Source organism: Arachis hypogaea, chromosome 7, assembly GCF_003086295.3.
Source record: "Arachis hypogaea cultivar Tifrunner chromosome 7, arahy.Tifrunner.gnm2.J5K5, whole genome shotgun sequence".
Classification (NCBI taxonomy): domain Eukaryota; kingdom Viridiplantae; phylum Streptophyta; class Magnoliopsida; order Fabales; family Fabaceae; genus Arachis; species Arachis hypogaea.
In genome coordinates, this window is record NC_092042.1 from 75,449,329 (window position 1) to 75,468,705 (window position 19,377).

General features: G+C 40.8%; 1 protein-coding gene across 1 annotated transcript; it reads right to left on the reverse strand.

Annotated features, from left to right (window-relative positions):
- Nucleotides 1-14,045: 14,045 nt before the first annotated feature.
- Nucleotides 14,046-14,432, reverse strand: LOC112701609 (uncharacterized). The gene has a single exon (XM_025752349.1). It carries the CDS (start codon nt 14,430-14,432, stop codon nt 14,046-14,048), a length of 387 nt encoding a protein of 128 aa, XP_025608134.1.
- Between the last annotated feature and the right edge of the window lie 4,945 nt (nt 14,433-19,377).

A 19,377-nucleotide genomic window follows, 5' to 3' on the forward strand; every position in this document is an offset into this window, starting at 1 on the left:
TATTAAAAAATGAAAACAAGTTTAGATAAGCGATTTTCATTTGTTAACATACTAATAATAATAACACAGTAATTGTTTTATACATTGTACGAATTTCAGTTGACATTAGTATTTCGAATTTCACAAAATAAAAATAAACAACTCACTAAATAATTATTTTAAAATGCACAAAAAATTAAAATAATTTTAGTTATGTTAATAAATTTGATTTAATTACTTTTAATCTAATATAATAATTTTAGGAGGAGTGCTAGGTAAACAATGACCATCTTAAACAACATAAACAACCACTAATCAAATAAAAATACACTACACCCTAATTTAATGCTACTAATTGAATTTAAGATTAACTTACTATGTTAACCCTATTAATTCACATTATTCACATAATGTTCAAAAATATTGTTAGTTACCTATGGTTTTACTAATTTTAATTATAATTTCAAAAATTTAATATAAATTACCGGCTAAATAAAAATATAATTATTTAAATATTAATTAATTAACTAATTACGATAAATAAATAGATTATATTTATTTAATTGACATCTATATTACTGTAATATATTTATTAATTAGTAATAATAACTTAATGATTTAATGTAATTATTTTTTTAAAGTATTATTAACAAAATAATTTGCCACATGGCAAGTTATCGTTCGTTGAACAGATTCACTTTGAGCATGAACTCCTCCTTTTTGAGACTTGTGCAGGGACCCAAGTATTCTCTCCGACGGTTAGTGTTTCTATATATATCATAAAAATGTGAAGGAGGAAGTCACCATTGGATGCGCTCTACGTCGTTTCCCTGTACCTGTGGCACCAATCCCTTCAACTTCCCTTTGGCCGAAAGTTTGAAATGCCTTCCCTAACAATAGCGCCCTGCCTCCCTCACGACATATGGACCGTCATTTCCAGCCTCGTCGCCTCAGATTCCGTCCACAGCCTGTGTGCGCTGCGGATGGTTTGTCTGGCCACGCACGATGCAGGCCGCGAGAACGTTGCGCTTGCCAGCATTTCCATACATTGTCCCATTGAGATGGCCACGATTTGGGACCGTTGTCATGAGGCAGTGGCTTTCTTCAGTCGCTGCAGGGAGAGCGGCAACCCAGAGCTCCTGTTTCGGGAGGGACTAAAGGAGTGCTTCCATCGAGGTCATCCGAATACGGGGTTGGATCTACTACGTTCTGCCGCAATAAAGGGACATATCGTCTCCAAGTACGCCGTGTCGTTGGCGTCCTTTCTTCGTCCGGTCGGGACGGGCGCCATGAAACAAGCTGTGGAGTGGTTTCATTCGGTTGCCGCCTCCGGTCCTCCGGGAGTGCATGAGATTGTGCTGCGTGGTTCTTTTGTGTCCGTCGAGGCCTGAAGTTCATATGCCCCATATAGGAGACAATTTGCTGTGTGATTCGCTTTGTTGCCCGACTTGGGGCAAGTCTAGAGTCATCTACATCTATTACCGTCGCGGGAGCGAGTACCAACATTGGCGCTACTACGAAGGTGGCAGGACCCTGTCATGCCTCAAGTGTCATGCCGACTACAAGTTGATATTATTTGTCAACTGGTGGTGACATCATCTCACATGGATATGATTGAGTTTTTTACTAGGCTTTTCGAGGATGTCCTTTTGGTCTTTTAAATTGGACCACAATGTAACTGGGTTTTTTATTTTGATGCGTCAAGAATTTAGTGTTCTGCTTCTTATATGATAACTTGTTGGCCATTCATCGACACTAAACTCCGGTAAAGACTAAGTTCCTGTCTGTCAACATGTAGTGCAATGTCAAAAGATACTTAAAATAAAATATCCCTTGATATCGTTTGAGGTTAAGTGGTTTTCTGCTCATGTTGGTAATGTTTCCTGGACGCTTCCATTCACATGTTGACCGCAGAGTCCCAGCAAACGGGGAACGCATGGGGTTTCGGCAGTCAGTAACACGTCCGTGGCCAAGGTGACCCACAGGCGGAGACCGCAATCTATCTAGTTTATCCAACCGATGAGGAATTCCAGTTAATGTCCTATTCTAACAATACCTCTATTCTACCAACTATTAAAGTACCTTGCTCCGAATCTAACTCCGTCTGACCCCAACTTCATGTCCCCATCCTCCTAACCAAATGTTTTCTTTTCAGGACCGACCACCCTTGTGACTGTTGGTTAATGTGTTTCCCCTTTCAGTCATTGTTGCACGGAAGTTCCTGACAACCAAACACGACTTCCTTTATTGCACCGTCACACTTTTGTGGATAACACATCGAGCAGCCCATTCGATCATGGCATATGCGCATAGCATTAATGCATACCACAAGCAATACAGAATGGTGGACTTTGCATTGAGCACCTCAAACGCACGTATCATATCGTGGCTCCATCACCTATTTTTCGATACTATGCAGTTCTAAGGTGCTTGGGGCCAAAGAGAGGGTTTTGTTAATTTCGGTGTACGCTTAGGCCGTAGAGTAAACAGGGAAAGTGTCATATTAGGCATACTTATAGTGTTATCCCTAGTTCTATTGTTATGGATAAGTTTCATTCTTAATTTATTTCCCATGCTTGTTTAGCCGACCCTGTAAGTCCCACCAGAAACTCGGTTTTCCTAGTTACAACCATTTTTGCACCTTGCGATCTTTCATGTTTGATTTACATTTTTTTTCCTTTTACGCACGGGTGAAGTTATGAAATACAGTGTGAACAACCAACAATGCTGTCAAGTATGTCAATAAATTGCAATATATCGTTTCAGCCAAAAAAAACTAGATTGTCGTGTGATCGTCAGGTGCTATGCACTGCTTTGGCATACCACATAAATTTTCCATACGAAATGGTGAAAAATGTAAATGGTGGTGCACAAGATAATCTATTAATAATTGGCATAAAATGATAGCAAGACGATAAATACTAATAGGACAACTACATAGTGGCAAATTTAGGTGAACCCAATTAGATCCTATCAGTCGGAGAGGTGGACGAACAGGATCAACTCATAGCCTCCACGACAATGCACACACAGAATACTACATACAAAACCTCCACCACTGCCATCTACGTGTCTGATGAGTGAATAATTTATACGCTTTTTGGCATTGTTTCTAGGTAGTTTTTAGTAAGATCTAGCTACTTTTAGGGATGTTAAGTTTTTATGCAAAATTCACATTTCTGGACTTTACTATGAGTTTGTGTATTTTTCTGTGATTTCAGGTATTTTTTGGCTGAAATTGAGGGACTTGAGCAAAAATCTGATAGGAGGCTAAAAGAGGACTACAGATGCTGTTGAATTCTGACCTCCTTGCACTCGAAATGAATTTTCTGGAGCTACAGAACTTCAAATTGTGCGCTCTTAATTGCGTTGGAAAGTAGATATCCAGGGCTTTATAGAAATATATAATAGTTCATCCTTTATTCGAGTTTAGATGATGCAAACTGGCGTTGAACGCCAGTTCCATGCTGCATTCTGGAGTAAAACGCCAGAAACACGTCACAAACCAGAGTTAAACGCCAAAAACATGTTATAACATGGCGTTTAACCCCAAGAGAAGCCTCTGCACGTGTAAAGCTCAAGCTCAGCCCAAGCACACACCAAAGTGGGCCCCGAAAGTGGATTTCTGCACTTAGACTTATTTCTGTAAAGCATAGTAGCTAGTTTAGTATAAATAGAACTTTTTACTATTGTGTTTTCATCTTTGAATTAGTCTTTTGATTAATCTCTTGATCACGTTTGGGGCTGGCCATTCGGCCATGCTTGGACCTTCATCACTTATGTATTTTTAAAGGTGGAGTTTCTACACACCATAGATTAAGGTGTGGAGCTCTGCTGTTCCTCGAGTATTAATGCAATTACTACTGTTTTCTATTCAATTCATGCTTATTCTTATTCTAAGATATTCATTCGCACTTCAACCTGATGAATGTGATGATCCGTGACACTCATCACTATTCTCACTTATGAACGCGTGCCTAACAAACACTTCCGGTTTACCTGTGAAAGCTAGAGTGTGTATCTCTTAGATTCCTGACCCACGACGCATGGTTGCCTCGCCTGATAACCGAGCCTCCCATTCCGTGAGATTAGAGTCTTCGTGGTATAAGCTAGAATCTATTGGCAGTATTCTTGAGATCCGAAAAGTCTAAACCTTGTCTGTGGTATTCCGAATAGGATCTGGGATGGGATGACTGTGACGAGCTTCAAACTCGCGAGTGTTGGGCGTAGTGACAGACGCAAAAGGATCAATGGATCCTATTCCGACATGATCGAGAACTGACAGATGATTAGCCGTGCTATGACAGCGCATTTGGACCATTTTCACTGAGAGGATGGGAAGTAGCCATTGATAACGGTGACGCTCTACATACAGCTTGCCATACCTCCCTTGTGTTTAAAGCTCAAGGATCTTCCTCTACAACCATGGAGAGGAAGCATGAAAAGCTTCTCTCAATACAGAGTCAAACAAAGCCCCACAATCAAACTCTAAGTTTGGTGTTGGGAGGCCACAACCAAACTCTAAGTTTGGTGTTGAACCCCAACATTCAAACTCTAAGTTTGGTGTTGGGAGGTCCCAACAATGCTCTGAACATCTGTGAAGCTCCATGAGAGCTCACTGTCAAGCTATTGACATTAAAAAAGCGCTTATTGGGAGGCAACCCAATTTTTATTTATCTATATTTCTATTGTTCTTTATGTTTTATTAGGTTTATGATCATGTAGAGTCACAAAATAATCGCAAAAATTAAAAACAGAATAAAAAATAGCAGAAGAAAAAGCACACCATAGAGGAAGAGCTGTTTGGCATTTAAACGCCAGAAACAAGCATCTGCTTGGCGTTTAACGCCAGAAACAAGCACCAAGCTGGCATTTAATGCTAGAAACAAGCATCAGGCTGGCGTTAAACGCCAGAAACAGGCTACATTTGGGCGTTTAACGCCAGAAACAAGCTGCAGTTTGGCGTTAAACGCCAGGATTGCATACAGATGGCATTTTACACGCCTAAAAGGTGCAGGGATGAGAAATCCTTGACACCTCAAGATCTGTGGACCCCACAGGATCACCTCAGGATCTGTGGACCCCACAGGATCCCTACCTACCCCATTTTTCTATTCTTCACACAATCCAATAACATTATACCCTTCACCAATCACCTCAATCACTCTTCCCCATTACCCCTTCACCAATCACATCCATCCACTCTTCCCCATAACCTCCACCTACCTTCAAATTCAAAATTTCTTTTCCACCCAAAACCCACCCTAAATGACCGAACCCAACCCCTCTCCTTCCACTATATAAACCCCTCCATCCTTCTTCATTTTCACACAACACCACCCTCTCTTCTCCCTCTTGGCCGAAACCCACACCTTTCTCCCTCTCCTTCATATCTTCTTCTTCTTCTTCTATTCTTTCTTTTTTTGCTCGAGGGCAAGCAATATTCTAAGTTTGGTGTGGTAAAAGCATAACTTTTTTATTTTTCCATAACCATTAATGGCACCTAAGGCCAAAGAAACCTCAAGAAAGAAGAAAGAAAAGGCAATTGCTTCCACCTCTGAGTCATGGGAGATTGAGAGATTCATCTCAAAAGCCCATCAAGACCACTTTTATGAAGTTGTGGCCAAGAAAAAGGTGATCCCTGAGGTCCCATTTAAGCTCAAAAAGGGCGAATATCCAGAGATCCGACAAGAGATTAGAAGAAGAGGATGGGAAGTTTTCTCCAATCCCATTCAACAAGTAGGAATCTTAACGATTCAAGAGTTCTACGCAAATGCATGGATCACTAGGAACCATGATCAAAGCATGAACCCAAACCAAAAGAATTGGCTTACAATGGTTCGGGAGAAATGCTTAGATTTTAGTCCGGAGAAGGTAAGGTTGGCGTTTAACTTGCCTATGATGCAAGAAGACGCACGCCCCTACACTAGAAGGGTCAACTTTGATCAAAGGTTGGACCAAGTCCTCATGGACATATGTGTGGAAGGAGCTCAATAGAAAAGAGACTCAAAAGGCAAGCCGGTTCAATTGAGAAGACTGGACCTTAAGCCTGTGGCTAGAGGATGGTTAGAGTTCATTCAACGCTCCATCATCCCCACTAGCAACCGATCCAAAGTAACTGTGGATCAGGCCATCATGATCCATAGCATCATGATTGGAGAGGAAGTAGAAGTTCATGAAGTCATCTCTCTAGAACTCTACAAAGTAGTCGAAAAGCCCTCCACCTTGGCAAGGCTAGCTTTTCCTCATCTCATTTGCCATCTATACAACTTAGCTGGAGTTGTCATAGAAGGAGACATCCTCATCGAAGAGGACAAGCCCATCACTAAGAAGATGATGGAGCAAACAAGAGATCCCATTCATGGATCTCAAGAGACGCATGAGGAAGCTCATCATCAAGAAATTCCTGAGATGTCTCAAGGGATGCATTTTTCTCCAAAAAACTATTGGGAACAACTCAACACTTCTCTAGAAGGATTGAGTCATAACATGAACCAATTAAGGGTGGAACACCAAGAGCACTCCATCATTCTTAATGAGATTAGAGAAGATCAAAGAGCTATGAGGGAGGAGTAACAAAGGCAAGGAAGAGACATAGAGGAGCTCAAGAACACCATTGGTCCTTCAAGAAGAAGGCGCCACCATCACTAAGGTGGACTCATTTCTTAACTCCATGTTCATATCTCTTTTTTTTTCAGTTTTATGCTATATGTTTGTCTATGTTTTGAGTCTTTACTACATGATCATTAGTATTTAGTAACAATGTCTTAAGGTTATGAATAATTCCATGAATCCTTCACCTTTCTTAAATGAAAAATATTTTTAATACAAAAGAACAAGATGTACATGAGTTTCGAATTCATCCTTGAAATTAGTTTAATTATATTGATGTGGTGACAATACTTTTTATTTTCTGAATGAATGTTTGAACAGTGCATATTTTTGATCATGTTGTTTATGAATGTTAAAATTGTTGGCTCTTAAAAGAATATTGAAAAAGAGAAATGTTATTGATAATCTGAAAAATCATGAAATTGATTCTTGAAGCAAGAAAAAGCAGTGAAAAAGAAGAAGCTTGCGAAAAAAATGGCGAAAAAAAAGCAAGTAAAAAAAGCCAATAACCCTTAAAACCAAAAGGCAAGGGTAAAAAGGATCCAAGGCTTTGAGCATCAATGGATAGGAGGGCCCAAGAAAATAAAATCCAGGCCTAAGCGGCTAAATCAAGCTGTCCTTAACCATGTGCTTGTGTCATAAAGGTCCAAGTGAAAAGCTTGAGACTGAGTGGTTAAAGTCGTGATTCAAAGCAAAAAAGTGTGCTTAAGAGCTCTGGACACCTCTAACTGGAGACTTTAGCAAAGCTGAGTCATAATCTGAAAAGGTTCACCCAGTCATGTGTCTGTGGCATTTATGTATCCGATGGTAATACTGAAAAACAAAGTGCTTAGGGCCACAGCCAACACTCATAAAAGTAGCTGTGTTCAAGAAACAACATACCTAACTAGGAGAATCAATAACACTATCTAAACTCTGAGTTCTTATGGATGCCAATCATTCTAAACTTCTAAGGATAAAGTGAGATGCCAAAACTGTTAAGAAGCAAAAAGCTACAAGTCCCGCTCATCTAATTAGAACTAGTATTCATTGATATTTTGGGATTTATAGTATATTCACTTCTTTTTATCCTATTTGTTTTTCAGTTGCTTGGGGACAACCAACAATTTAAGTTTGGTGTTGTGATGAGCGGATAATTTATACGCTTTTTGGCATTGTTTTTAGGTAGTTTTTAGTAAGATCTAGCTACTTTTAGGGATGTTTTTATTAGTTTTTATGCAAAATTCACATTTCTAGACTTTACTATGAGTTTGTATGTTTTTCTGTGATTTCAGGTATTTTCTGGCTGAAATTGAGGGACCTAAGCAAAAATCTGATAGGAGGCTCAATAAGGACTACAGATGCTGTTGGATTCTGACCTCCCTGCACTCAAAATGGATTTTATGGAGCTACAAAACACCAAATGGCGAGCTCTAAATTGCGTTAGAAATTAGACATCCAGGGCCTTCCAGCAATATATAATAGTTCATACTTTATTCGAGTTTAGATGACGCAAACAGGCGTTCAACGCCAGTTCGATGCTGCATTCTGGAGTAAAACGCCAGAAACACGTCACAAACCAGAGTTAAACGCCAAAAACACGTTACAACTTGGCGTTTAACCCCAAGAGAAGCCTCTGCACGTGTAAAGCTCAAGCTCAGCCCAAGCACACACCAAAGTGGGCCCCGGAAGTGGATTTCTGCACTTAGACTTATTTCTGTAAACCCTAGTAGCTAGTTTAGTATAAATAGAACTTTTTACTATTATGTTTTCATCTTTGAATTAGTCTTTTGATTAATCTTTTGATCACGTTTGGGGCTGGCCATTTGGCCATGCCTGGACCTTCATCACTTATGTATTTTCAACGGTATAGTTTTTACACAGCATAGATTAAGGTATGGAGCTCTGCTGTTCCTCGAGTATTAATGTAATTACTACTGTTTTCTATTCAATTCATGCTTATTCTTATTCTAAGATATTCATTCGCACTTCAACCTGATGAATGTGATGATCTGTGACACTCATCACTATTCCCACTTATGAACACGTGCCTGACAAATACTTCCGTTCTACCTGGGAAAGCTAGAGTGTGTATCTCTTGGATTCCTGACCCACGACGCATGGTTGCCTCGCCTGACAACCGAGCCTCCCATTCCGTGAGATCAGAGTCTTCATGGTATAAGCTAGAATCCATTGGCAGCATTCTTGAGATCCGGAAAGTCTAAACCTTGTCTGTGGTATTCCGAGTAGGATCTGGGATGGGATGACTGTGACGAGCTTCAAACTCGCGAGTGTTGGGCGTAGTGACAGACGCAAAAGGATCAATGGATCCTATTCCGACATGATCGAGAACCGACAGATGATTAGCTGTGCTATGACAGCGCATTTGGACCATTTTCACTGAGAGGATGGGAGGTAGCCATTGACAACAGTGACGCCCTACATACAGCTTGCCATAGAAAGGAGTAAGAATGATTGGATGAAAGCAGTAGGAAAGCAGAGATTCAGAAGGAACACAGTATCTTCATGCGCTTATCTGAAATTTCCACCAATGAATTACATAAGTATCTCTATCCTTATTTTATGCTTTATTTATCTTTATATTCGGAAACCATTATAACTATTAGAATCCGCCTGACTGAGATTTACAAGATGACCATAGCTTGCTTCATACCAACAATCTCCGTGGGATCGACCTTTACTCACGTAAGGTTTATTACTTGGACGACCCAGTGCACTTGCTGGTTAGTTGTGTGAAGTTGTGAAGAAGAGTGATATTACAATTGTGCGTACCAAGTTGTTGGCGCCATTGAGATCACAATTTCGTGCACCAGTGTCAACCCCATCCCATATGGTTGACGGTGGTAAATAGCACTAATATTTCTGCCGACTGGACAAGCATGCAGAACGAGTGGAAAATCTATTCGTTTGTAAATAGTGTAGACTCACGGTTGGGAAGCATCACCAAGCTTGACCTGCATCGATCATCGGGGTTTGGAAAAATAGTTAAAACGTAAACAGAAGTAAGGAAGTTCCGCACCTCGTCCTCGGCCAAGCATTGCACACACGTCACACCGAACAAGTCGCTTGCAACACTCATTGTTCCGCAGGTAGGACAACCACCGGAACGGCATGCCACGGCCTCCGCTGGGTCCGTCAGGTTTATCTCCAACCACGGGCTTGCGAACACCTGCGTGAATACCTTTCTGCATCTTTCTACTGCACCAGACTCACGCACCACATAGAAAAATGCAAGCCTGCGGCGGATGTCATCATCATCCTTGTCATCAAGCGACAGTAGCGGCATCGCACAAAGGTAACACGCCTCCACATCACCCAATTCCGCTGCCTCGGTCACGGTCTGTATACCAGCTCTACAGTGGCCATGCCAGAATAAAGCAACCATCCCCTGCCGGAGCAGGGCGGCCGGATTTCGTGCTATGGCGCATCGGCTCACAAATCCCATTGCAGCCTGCCTAGAGCGGTACAGGAAGCAAGCAACGGGCAACTCCAAAACCAGGGCATGCCTGTACACACCGTCGAATCTGCATACAGCCGCAAATAGCCTGCAAGTCGCCTGCATGTTGAACAGATCCTGGATTGAAGACAACGTAACCCTCATTGCAATACTGACCCATATGTCAAACGGAGTAGTTTTAAGCGGGCACCGGGTCCGAACGACTGCCTGCCCCTTTTCTCCAGAAGTTTTGCCCACCGAGTACTCTCTCTTCGTCGGGACTTTTTTTATTCGTTCCATTTTATTTTTTTATCCGCTTCTTTTTTTTTCATTTTTGTATCGGGGGGTTTGGGGGGGTGTGATTATCACACACGATGCTCTTGCTTGCAAAGGGGAACAAACGGCTGGTCGTCTCTTTTCGTACATTCTCCATGAATTTATTGGTTGACTGCGCGTTAATTCATTGTCCAAAGTTCTTTCGCATTTTGTATTTTGGTTATTTTGTTTAAATTTTTTAATCTAAACTTATCCATCATAAAGAAAAAATAAATGCGTATTAATTTGTTTTGTTTGATTAATGTTCCTGTTTTATTATTCCAATAAGAGATCATGATAATCTCCTAATTTTATCGGTTGACGAAGAAAATATCTAAGGAAACATGTTATGTATTGAGTAGCATGGTTTGAGGGGGATTTCACCTGATCTCTTCGACTACTGATCGAAGTGACTTCTGAATAGATAGGAAGCGCATTATTTTCAATGGATGGGGGCACACAAGGCCACTCGCGCGTTTACGGTGCCAAAGTTTGGCGAGTAACAAATAAACGGTTGTTCTTTATGGTTTCTCCGTGGGAGCCGAGCCTCGCTAACCGTGCAAAATGTTTTGGGGAAGAAATCTGTTGTTGAGTAAACTCACTTACCTCATTTGAGTGTGCTAATACTCTGATAGCATTAGGTGTGATGATGAACGATATGGTTACTCCAATTCCTACGAAAAAAAGGTCCTTCCATAGGTGCCAACCACAAAGGTCCTTCGTATATAGGAACTCAAAGCTTTTAGGTCATAAAAAGTTACTCCACGTCAGTTTTTGCGTCATAAATGGTAAATACAAATTCAAAACATCTCTCTTTTTTCTATTAGGAGAAACTAACTATAATCATTGTTGAATTAATTATTATTTAATTATTTAATAAAACTATCTAATTAATTAACATAACTATTTAATTAATTAATATTTTATATAATAATTTATTTCTTTTACATAGTTTGCCAAATGGCAAGTGTTGATTGAATAATGAGAGTCCCCATTTAGAAGGACTCCCTCTTCTTGAAATCAGCGAGGGAATTCACTCTCTCCCCACTCCAATGCTTCAATTCTTCTTTCTCTCTGACATAACAGTCATCGGGCTCCATTTTTTAGCCCGTCGAAGATGCTCTTAGTCTAGCGTATGTTGTCAAAATATATGTAATTTAAAGGGTGTAATTTAAAATAGCGATTCATGTCGGTTTACTTTACGTGGTCACTTGCATTAATGATAATTTAAATAATTAAAATAAATTTGTTAGCTAATTACATATATAATTATGTATATAGTATTAATTAATTATAATTTAATTATTAAATATAATTATGAATTTAATTATTTATTTTAAAGGTAACATGCCAGATGGCAACTTATCATTGGCTATCGAGAGTCCTCTCAAGACGAATTCTTCTCAGTCGAGGATGCATAAAGGGGCTCATCTTCTCTCCTCTCCAATGGATGGAACAGCATCTTGCCAGGAAAAGTGGGTTGGGCTCTGCCAGAAAAAAGGTGGGTTGGGGTCTCGCCCGATGGAGTTGCTCAACCATTGAAGTTCCTATATCAAGTGCTCTGCGAAGGAGTTGAATGTAATCATTACTATCAGGAGCGATTGACACAACTGATGAAACTGCTCTGGAACTCGAAAAATGCGTCAATTTTACTATGCGGATTGCCTCATCAAATTAGCCCACTGAAGTAATTTGGTTTCCCAAGGCGTGTTCCTCACTTGCCTCGCTATAGTAAACACTGTGCTCTACACCAGTGGGATATACATGTATGTGGTGTCGCGCCAGGGAAAAAAAAGAAAAGAAAAACCGTGTTTTCACCCAGTAATAAATTATCCCCATTCAGAATAAAAAATGACTTCTTTTGTCATGTCTCATCGTGGGCAGATAGCATCAGGGTATTCGTATGGTTCTTGTAACTTGTAGCGGAATGCATGGCAGGAAAATTTTGCATCTTACTTTATTTTATTTCTCACGGTATAATGTTTTTTTATTTCCTCCCATCATTTATGACGAGTTTTTTTATCGGGTTATTTCAATATTAAATAATAATAACACACACAATGTATTTACTGTTATTTTAACAGACAAAATTAATTTAGCCGTTTTGGGCCGAGGCGTGTTGTCAAAGTATCACCCAGACAGCGCGACTGGTGTATTATATACGCCCCTCACATTTAGAGAGGAGATAGTTCTTGGCAGCGAACGATACTCCTGGTTTGTAAAAGAAAAAAAACGAACAAAAACAGATCAATGCCTCAGGATTCCAGAGCAGAACCAGCCAAAGTACTTGATGCGGATGACTTCACGAAACTATCGATCAGCGAGATGTTTAGCCTCTTGCGTGGGGACGAGACAAATAGGGAGTGGACAGTGTTTGAGGCTGCCATGGTCAAAAGGGAGGAGATTCTCAAGAACAAAGTTGAGACGCTCCATGAATTGCTGAAGGCAGCCTATCTGACCATCGAGGTCAAGCTGAAGGCGAAGGAGTTACAAGTCGAGGAGGCCGAGCAGGCCATGCGTGGGATGTACGCGTTGCTGAGTGATCAGGTTAGCAACTTCGTCAACGGCATCCAACAGCTGGAGAAGCCGGGAGGGGACCTCATGGCGAAGGTTGAAGACCTTCGTAACCGGGAGCAACTTGTTTATACAAAGTTGGATACAATGCGGGTGAGGGTCGCGAGTATGGCAGAGGGGAATAAATTCCGGAAGCGGCGAAGGAGCCTATGATCCCGCGCAGTCAGCAGAGGGAGATACCCAAGGCGGAATGTTCATCAACGGCAAAGAGGCGACGGGAGGTGTTTGGCTTGGTGTGCATGCCCACGAACTCTCTGTCCTTGTCTGTTATCCTTCATCACCTTAATAAAATTTGCTATTTGTATTTATGTCTACGTATTTGGTGTTTGGTCTTTTTCTTGCTGTGTTGATGCTCTCAGTTTAGAGTGCATATGCCCCGATATACCATTTTGATGTGTGTTTATGGAAGAAATGAATCATCGAGAACGTCCTGGTTAGCGTTAAATTTTGCAACAATTTGTAACAGATTCTGCCTCGGCGGGAAAGCACATTAAAACGAATGGTATGACGCAAAGTACATTTAAATTATGACACTTGGAAATAAACTACGTTGCTCCTTCTAATTAAATCACACTTTTTTTATTTTTCACCTGCTGCATTCATGCTTGCAAAAGAGAGTCATATTACAATAAGAAAGAGAAAAAGAATACAAAAAAATAGAAACAAAAAAAAAGGAAAAATAACAAGAAATTCGTCGAACTCGGGGTTTCAGGGCATCTGGAACTTCCTGGCCACACCACGAAAAAGTCATCCACGCATGCAATACCCGAGACGCAACCAAAAGCGTCCCTACCGCCATTCAACGTCGCCGAAACATAGCCAATAACTCGCGGACCTCATGATCAGCCAGGCACCGGACACACGATACGCCCGAGATGTCGTGAGAATCACCCACGATGCCACGTGTAGGGCACATGGGGGATCGACAGGTCACGGGTTGCCTAGGGTTCGGCGGTGTGATGCCAACCCAACGCTCTGCAAGGATGTCCGTGAAGATCTCCCTGCACCTGTGGACATTCCCAGATGTAAGGATAACTTCAAACATATTGACGGCACGTCTCACGTCGTTGTCGTCATGGTGGTTACACAGTAGTAGCATGGAACATACGTAGCTAGCCTCCACGCTGCCCTATGATACAGCACTGGTAAGTAGATCCATTCTAGCGTCACGTCTAGCCATGAAGAAATACTCGTGCAATCCGTCCCTGAGAATTGCATCAGGATTTCCTGCATCGACGCACCGATCCATAAACTGTCTCTCCGCCCGGTCCGGGTACCTTAGAAAGGAAACCCACGGCATGTTCCACACCATGGCATGCTTGTATACCACGGCCGACCGCCCGGCGTCAAAAAATACCTTGCAAGTCGACTCCAAGTTGAGAAGGTCTTGTATAGAGTTATTTGCGACCTTTGTCGCAATCCTCACCCAGATGTCACGTGGGAGTAGTTTAAGCGGAGATCCGGCCGGTCCCGAACGTCGCCCATAGGGGGTTCGATGCTTGGAGGCTCCATCCATGCAGAGTCATCACCTCCAGTTCATCTTTAACCGTTTATTCCAAAGGTGAGGTCAAGAAAGAAACTAGAAAGAACGTATTCAGTGGCGCGAGACTTCACCACCTCGTTTGTTCAGTGGCTTCTATACTGTTTTTTGACAAATTTTCATTTTTTCTTTTAATATATTATTCATGGGAGCCACTCAGATAAAGACGTCTAAAACGTCTTTTTTTTAAGATGTTTTTTAATAATTAAAATTTAACACATATAATCAATTAAATCGTGTTATTTTTGTCAAAATTAGGCTAGACAAATTGATTTGACCGAAAAAAATAGTGAATCAAACGTTGAACTGGTCTAAATTAATATTATTTTTTATAGAAAATACTACAATACCCAATTATAGAAAATGTCTAAAAAATTAATATATATATATATATATATATATATATTAATTTTTAGAATTCTAAAATCTGGTATTTTATTTTTCTGTTGCCATAGAGTTTGGATTTAGAATTTTTAGGATTAATATATATATATATATATATATATATATATATATATATATATATATTAGGAGTATTTTAATCATTTTCTATAATAAGGGTATTGTAGTCATTTTTATAAAAAAATCATATTAATTTGGACCAGTTCAAAATTTGATTCACCATTTTTTTCGCTCAAATCAATTTGTCTAGCCTAATTTTGACAAAAATAACACGATTTAATTGATTATATGTGTTAAATTTTAATTATTAAAAATATCTTTAAAAAAAAGACGTTTTAGGCGTCTTTATCTGAGTGGCTCCCAGTATTCATAGCGCTCGTAATTTTTTTCTTCAACGTTGGTGTTTACAGATTCTTTTTCTCCTCTTTTTTTTCCCTTCATTTTTTTCTTCCATTTACCATGTTATATCCAAACACACTGTTACGATAAGAAAAAAACTCAGACATCATATTTTTTGCCATCCGTGGCTCAACCAGTCTACCAAACACATTGAATTTTTATTACTATTTATATTAATTATAACTTAAATAACTAATATAAATAAATAATATATTTACTAAATATAAATTACTTATTAAATAAAAATATAATTATCTAATATAACTAATTACTAAAATTATTAGTAAATTAATTATAATTTAATTATTTAATATAATTATTTAATTAATTATAATTTAATTATTTAACATATTATTATACCTAGAATTACAAAATTACTTAATGTAAACATATATGTAATGTAAAGTAATATATATATTTTTTAAATTTTTTTGATAACTTGCCACACCGCAAAGGATTATTGCCTATTGAAAGTCCCTCTTTAGAGGGACTTTTGGTCTCGGTTCTAGTGAAGGGACTTTACCCACTTATCACTCCAACGGTCTTTTTCTCCCCGTGTGTCACAAGACGTGCTTAGGAAGTCTCCCTTATTAATGGAGGCGCATAAGTTTAATAAATATCCAACTTCGGTGCTCATCACTGCATATGCGGAATAGCTTCGGGATAAAATAACTACAACACTGAGACACCCACATAACTAGGAATGTCGCGGGAATCTGAATCGGGTCCAAGCAAGCCCTTTGTTGGCATTGGTCTCGCTGGACGGTCTACTGACGAGATTCTCAACCACCTCCGCGCGGACGTGAATACAACAGAGTGGGAGATGCTCGAGGCTGCATTGGCCGAGAGGGAAAAACGCCTTAGAAAAAAGATCCTCGATTTCGGCCAGCGAGTGAAGGCGGCCACGCTGACGCAGGAGGAGGTGAAAACGCTGTTGTGGTTCGCGAGAGATACTAACGATAACCTAATCAGGGTGCTGGAACAACAGGCAGAATACATGAAGGTGAGGGTGAAAGACCTTTGTGAATGACAACAATCTGAGTTTGTAAAGTGGGCTGCCTTAGGAGCGAGTGTCAGGGGGCTAGAGGAGAGGCATGAGGAACTGCTCCGTGAAGCGGGTGTTGACCTGACACAATCAGGCGACGACGGTTCTGGGGCTAGTTTTCCTGGTGCTTCGAGCCCATGACACCGTTCGTTCTTCCATTTCAGTCCTCGCCTGGATGCTCTTATTTACTACTTATGTTGTTTCGTTGCTTCTGCACTGCTTTGTTGCCATGTGCGTTAATGCTCTCAGCTTTTGGCTTAGACTTAGGTGGAAAATTCATCCACGACCTCATGCGTTAAATCGTTTAGTGTCGGGTTTTTTTATGTTATTTTCTGGCAGACAATAGGGATGTTTTCCTTTTTTTGTTCTTCTTTAAGCACCTCGTCCTCGGATGTCAAGGTTTTTATTCCCGTTGATGAAAAAAAATTACGGAGGAGAACTTACAATTCTAACTATCAGCCATGCGATGGCCCTCAATTTTCTATTCGTCCCCTATTCAAATTCGACGATCAGTTTCATATTTTGTCCAACACGTTAGGCACGACTTCATTAGTTAGTACAGCAACATGTTCCACAATTAACCGACTGAATAGGGTCAAATTTAATGTTTATAGAATACAATAATCAATTATGCTACGTAAGTAAAAGTCTACATATCAACAATGGTTTATGTTAATTTATGAAATCGTAGCCAATACAGATAACCATTGATGCATTTGTCCCAGTTAGATGCCGAAACGTCTCCCATACGCTTCGGTTGATCACGCGCTCCTCGTTATAAATCCATTGTCACCCGTCAGTTTTCCTTCTCGCGATACTTACCACACGCTTGCCGTAACATAAATACCAGTCCAGAACTCAGGCCGAGTGAACTGACAATGTCCGAAGACTCCGTCACCGAACCAACCAACCAGAGGTGCCAGGAGGACCTAGCAGACCCGTCGGTCGCGGCCCTGATTTACATCATCTGTCCAGAGGGAAAGTGTGTAGACTGTGATATGGTTGAGGAAGTACTAGCAAGGCGGGAAGATGACTGAAGGCCAAAATCCAGGAGTACCTTGAACGGCTGAGCACCGCCAGGACTACGCATTTGATGGCTGACATGAGACTGAGGGCCACGGAGTTGGAGCTGGCAGAAGCGGAGAGAGAAATTCAGGGGAAGCATATCTTGCTTACCCCAACAAGAGAAAAGAAGGACACCATGACTCGGCGAATGGAAGCCAAGGCAGCTGAGTTGACGGCGGAGATCAACAACCTCCATCAATAGGAAAATCATCAGCTCGCCAAGTGGAAAAAAGTGCTAGGCAGGGTGGCTACTTTGGAAGAGGAGCTTACGCTTCTGGTCGAAAGGCGTGGTTATGACAATGAGCAGGCGGCTAATACCAACGCCAACCGCGACTAGTCCAGCCAGTAAGAGAACTGAGGTTAAGGGTGATCATACTTGTCCATGTCTTAGCTTGTTATGATATTTTTCGTTATTTTCCGCTTGTCGACGGCCAGTATATGGCCTCGCTGTTTGCTTTTTATGTTGGTAACACGAATGTTGCACTTTTGTTATGCTGCTAAGACTTAACAGTACCCCTTTCTTTAATTAAATCATGGACTATGCCATTATATTTGACTACACAGGTAAATAATTATTTATAACTATATTATGGGATGGGTATTTGAATAAATTAGATATATATAAAATGAAAATATTTTTCCCCCCGGGATCCATATTTCATATCATAATGGACGCTCCCTCCGTTGGTCGAATAACTTTCCATTTCACGACGCCATGTCATCTTCCCAAGTCCCAACGGGCGTTGATGGGACCAGAGAGGGTTATTCAACTGGGTTTGTATAGGGATATACTCGAGCACGCAGCGTCTCCAAGGTGCGGTAACCAGTATCCCAGTACCTCTCGAGCTGCCCTTCAATTCTACCTAGGGGACCCCACACAGCCACATCGGGAACCCAAGGCCTGGTAATTATTATCTGCTCCAGAGTGATACCCCAGGGTGGACGAGTGTCCGTCGCCTAATTTGCCTAATAACTTTATTTTCCAAAGCGAAAAATCATAGAATTTAAATATGGGCCAGTTTGTGTAAATAGCTGAATCATTCTCTTTTTGGAAAATTAGTTTGAACAATAAATGATTATTAAAAGTAGTTTGTAAATAAATAATTTGATGTTCAAATTTGCAATTCCAAACATACTCTATTTTATGAAAATTTGATGAAAAGTAAAATAATGATGAGAGAATGCATTTTTTTAAACTGATCCTAAAACTCATAAATAGCACACTAGAAAACCGCAATTTTAATTTTAAAAACTGTAACAGACATTAATATTATTACTTTTCATAATTCAAGAAAAAAATTATTTTTGAAGCTTCCCAAATGGACCCGTATTCCAACACACCTGTCTAACATTAAATTTTCAATTAATTATTATTAACTCGAACCGGTTATCCCCACATGGGGGAATGATACGGTTTCGGGCCAAATGTGTGCCGCACATCTCGCTGACTCCCGATGTGCATCAATAAATATAATTCCTGTCATCTCTGGCCACCACTCCTCCTTTACGTCTGTGGGTTTAGGGTGAGATTGCATCCCGATAGTGTGAGACTGCATCCCGATTCAACCCCGCCACCGACTCGGACAATGTCGCAGGACTCCATGCCAAAACTGACGGCGCAAATGAGTCCCGTCGCTCTGCAGGCACTGTCGATCGAGGGGTTGATCAGACTCGTCCGCATGGAGGAGAACCGTGCAGAATGTTCCATGGTCGAGGCAGCATTGGTTAGGAGAGAGGCCATCCTCGAGGAGAAAATTCGTTGTTTGTGCTCGGCGTGGTACAGCAAGGCGACTGCCAATACGGATCCAAAGGAGGAGCTATTGGAAGCGAGGGATGAAGACATGCCACAACGGGGCACGGAGCCGCCGACGCCGAATGAGATACACGATAAGAAGTCCACGGTACTGGCTCTGGAAAGGAAGGCATCTGATCTGGCAAGGGTCGTCGCCGGACTTCGTAAGCGGGAAGAAGAAGATACTGCTAAGGGGTGTTCTTTGGGACGGAGGGTCG

What these genes read in the sequence shown, in the direction of transcription:
- LOC112701609 (XM_025752349.1), bottom strand. Translation starts at nt 14,432, where the DNA reads ATGGATGGAGCCTCCAAGCATCGAACCCCCTATGGGCGACGTTCGGGA.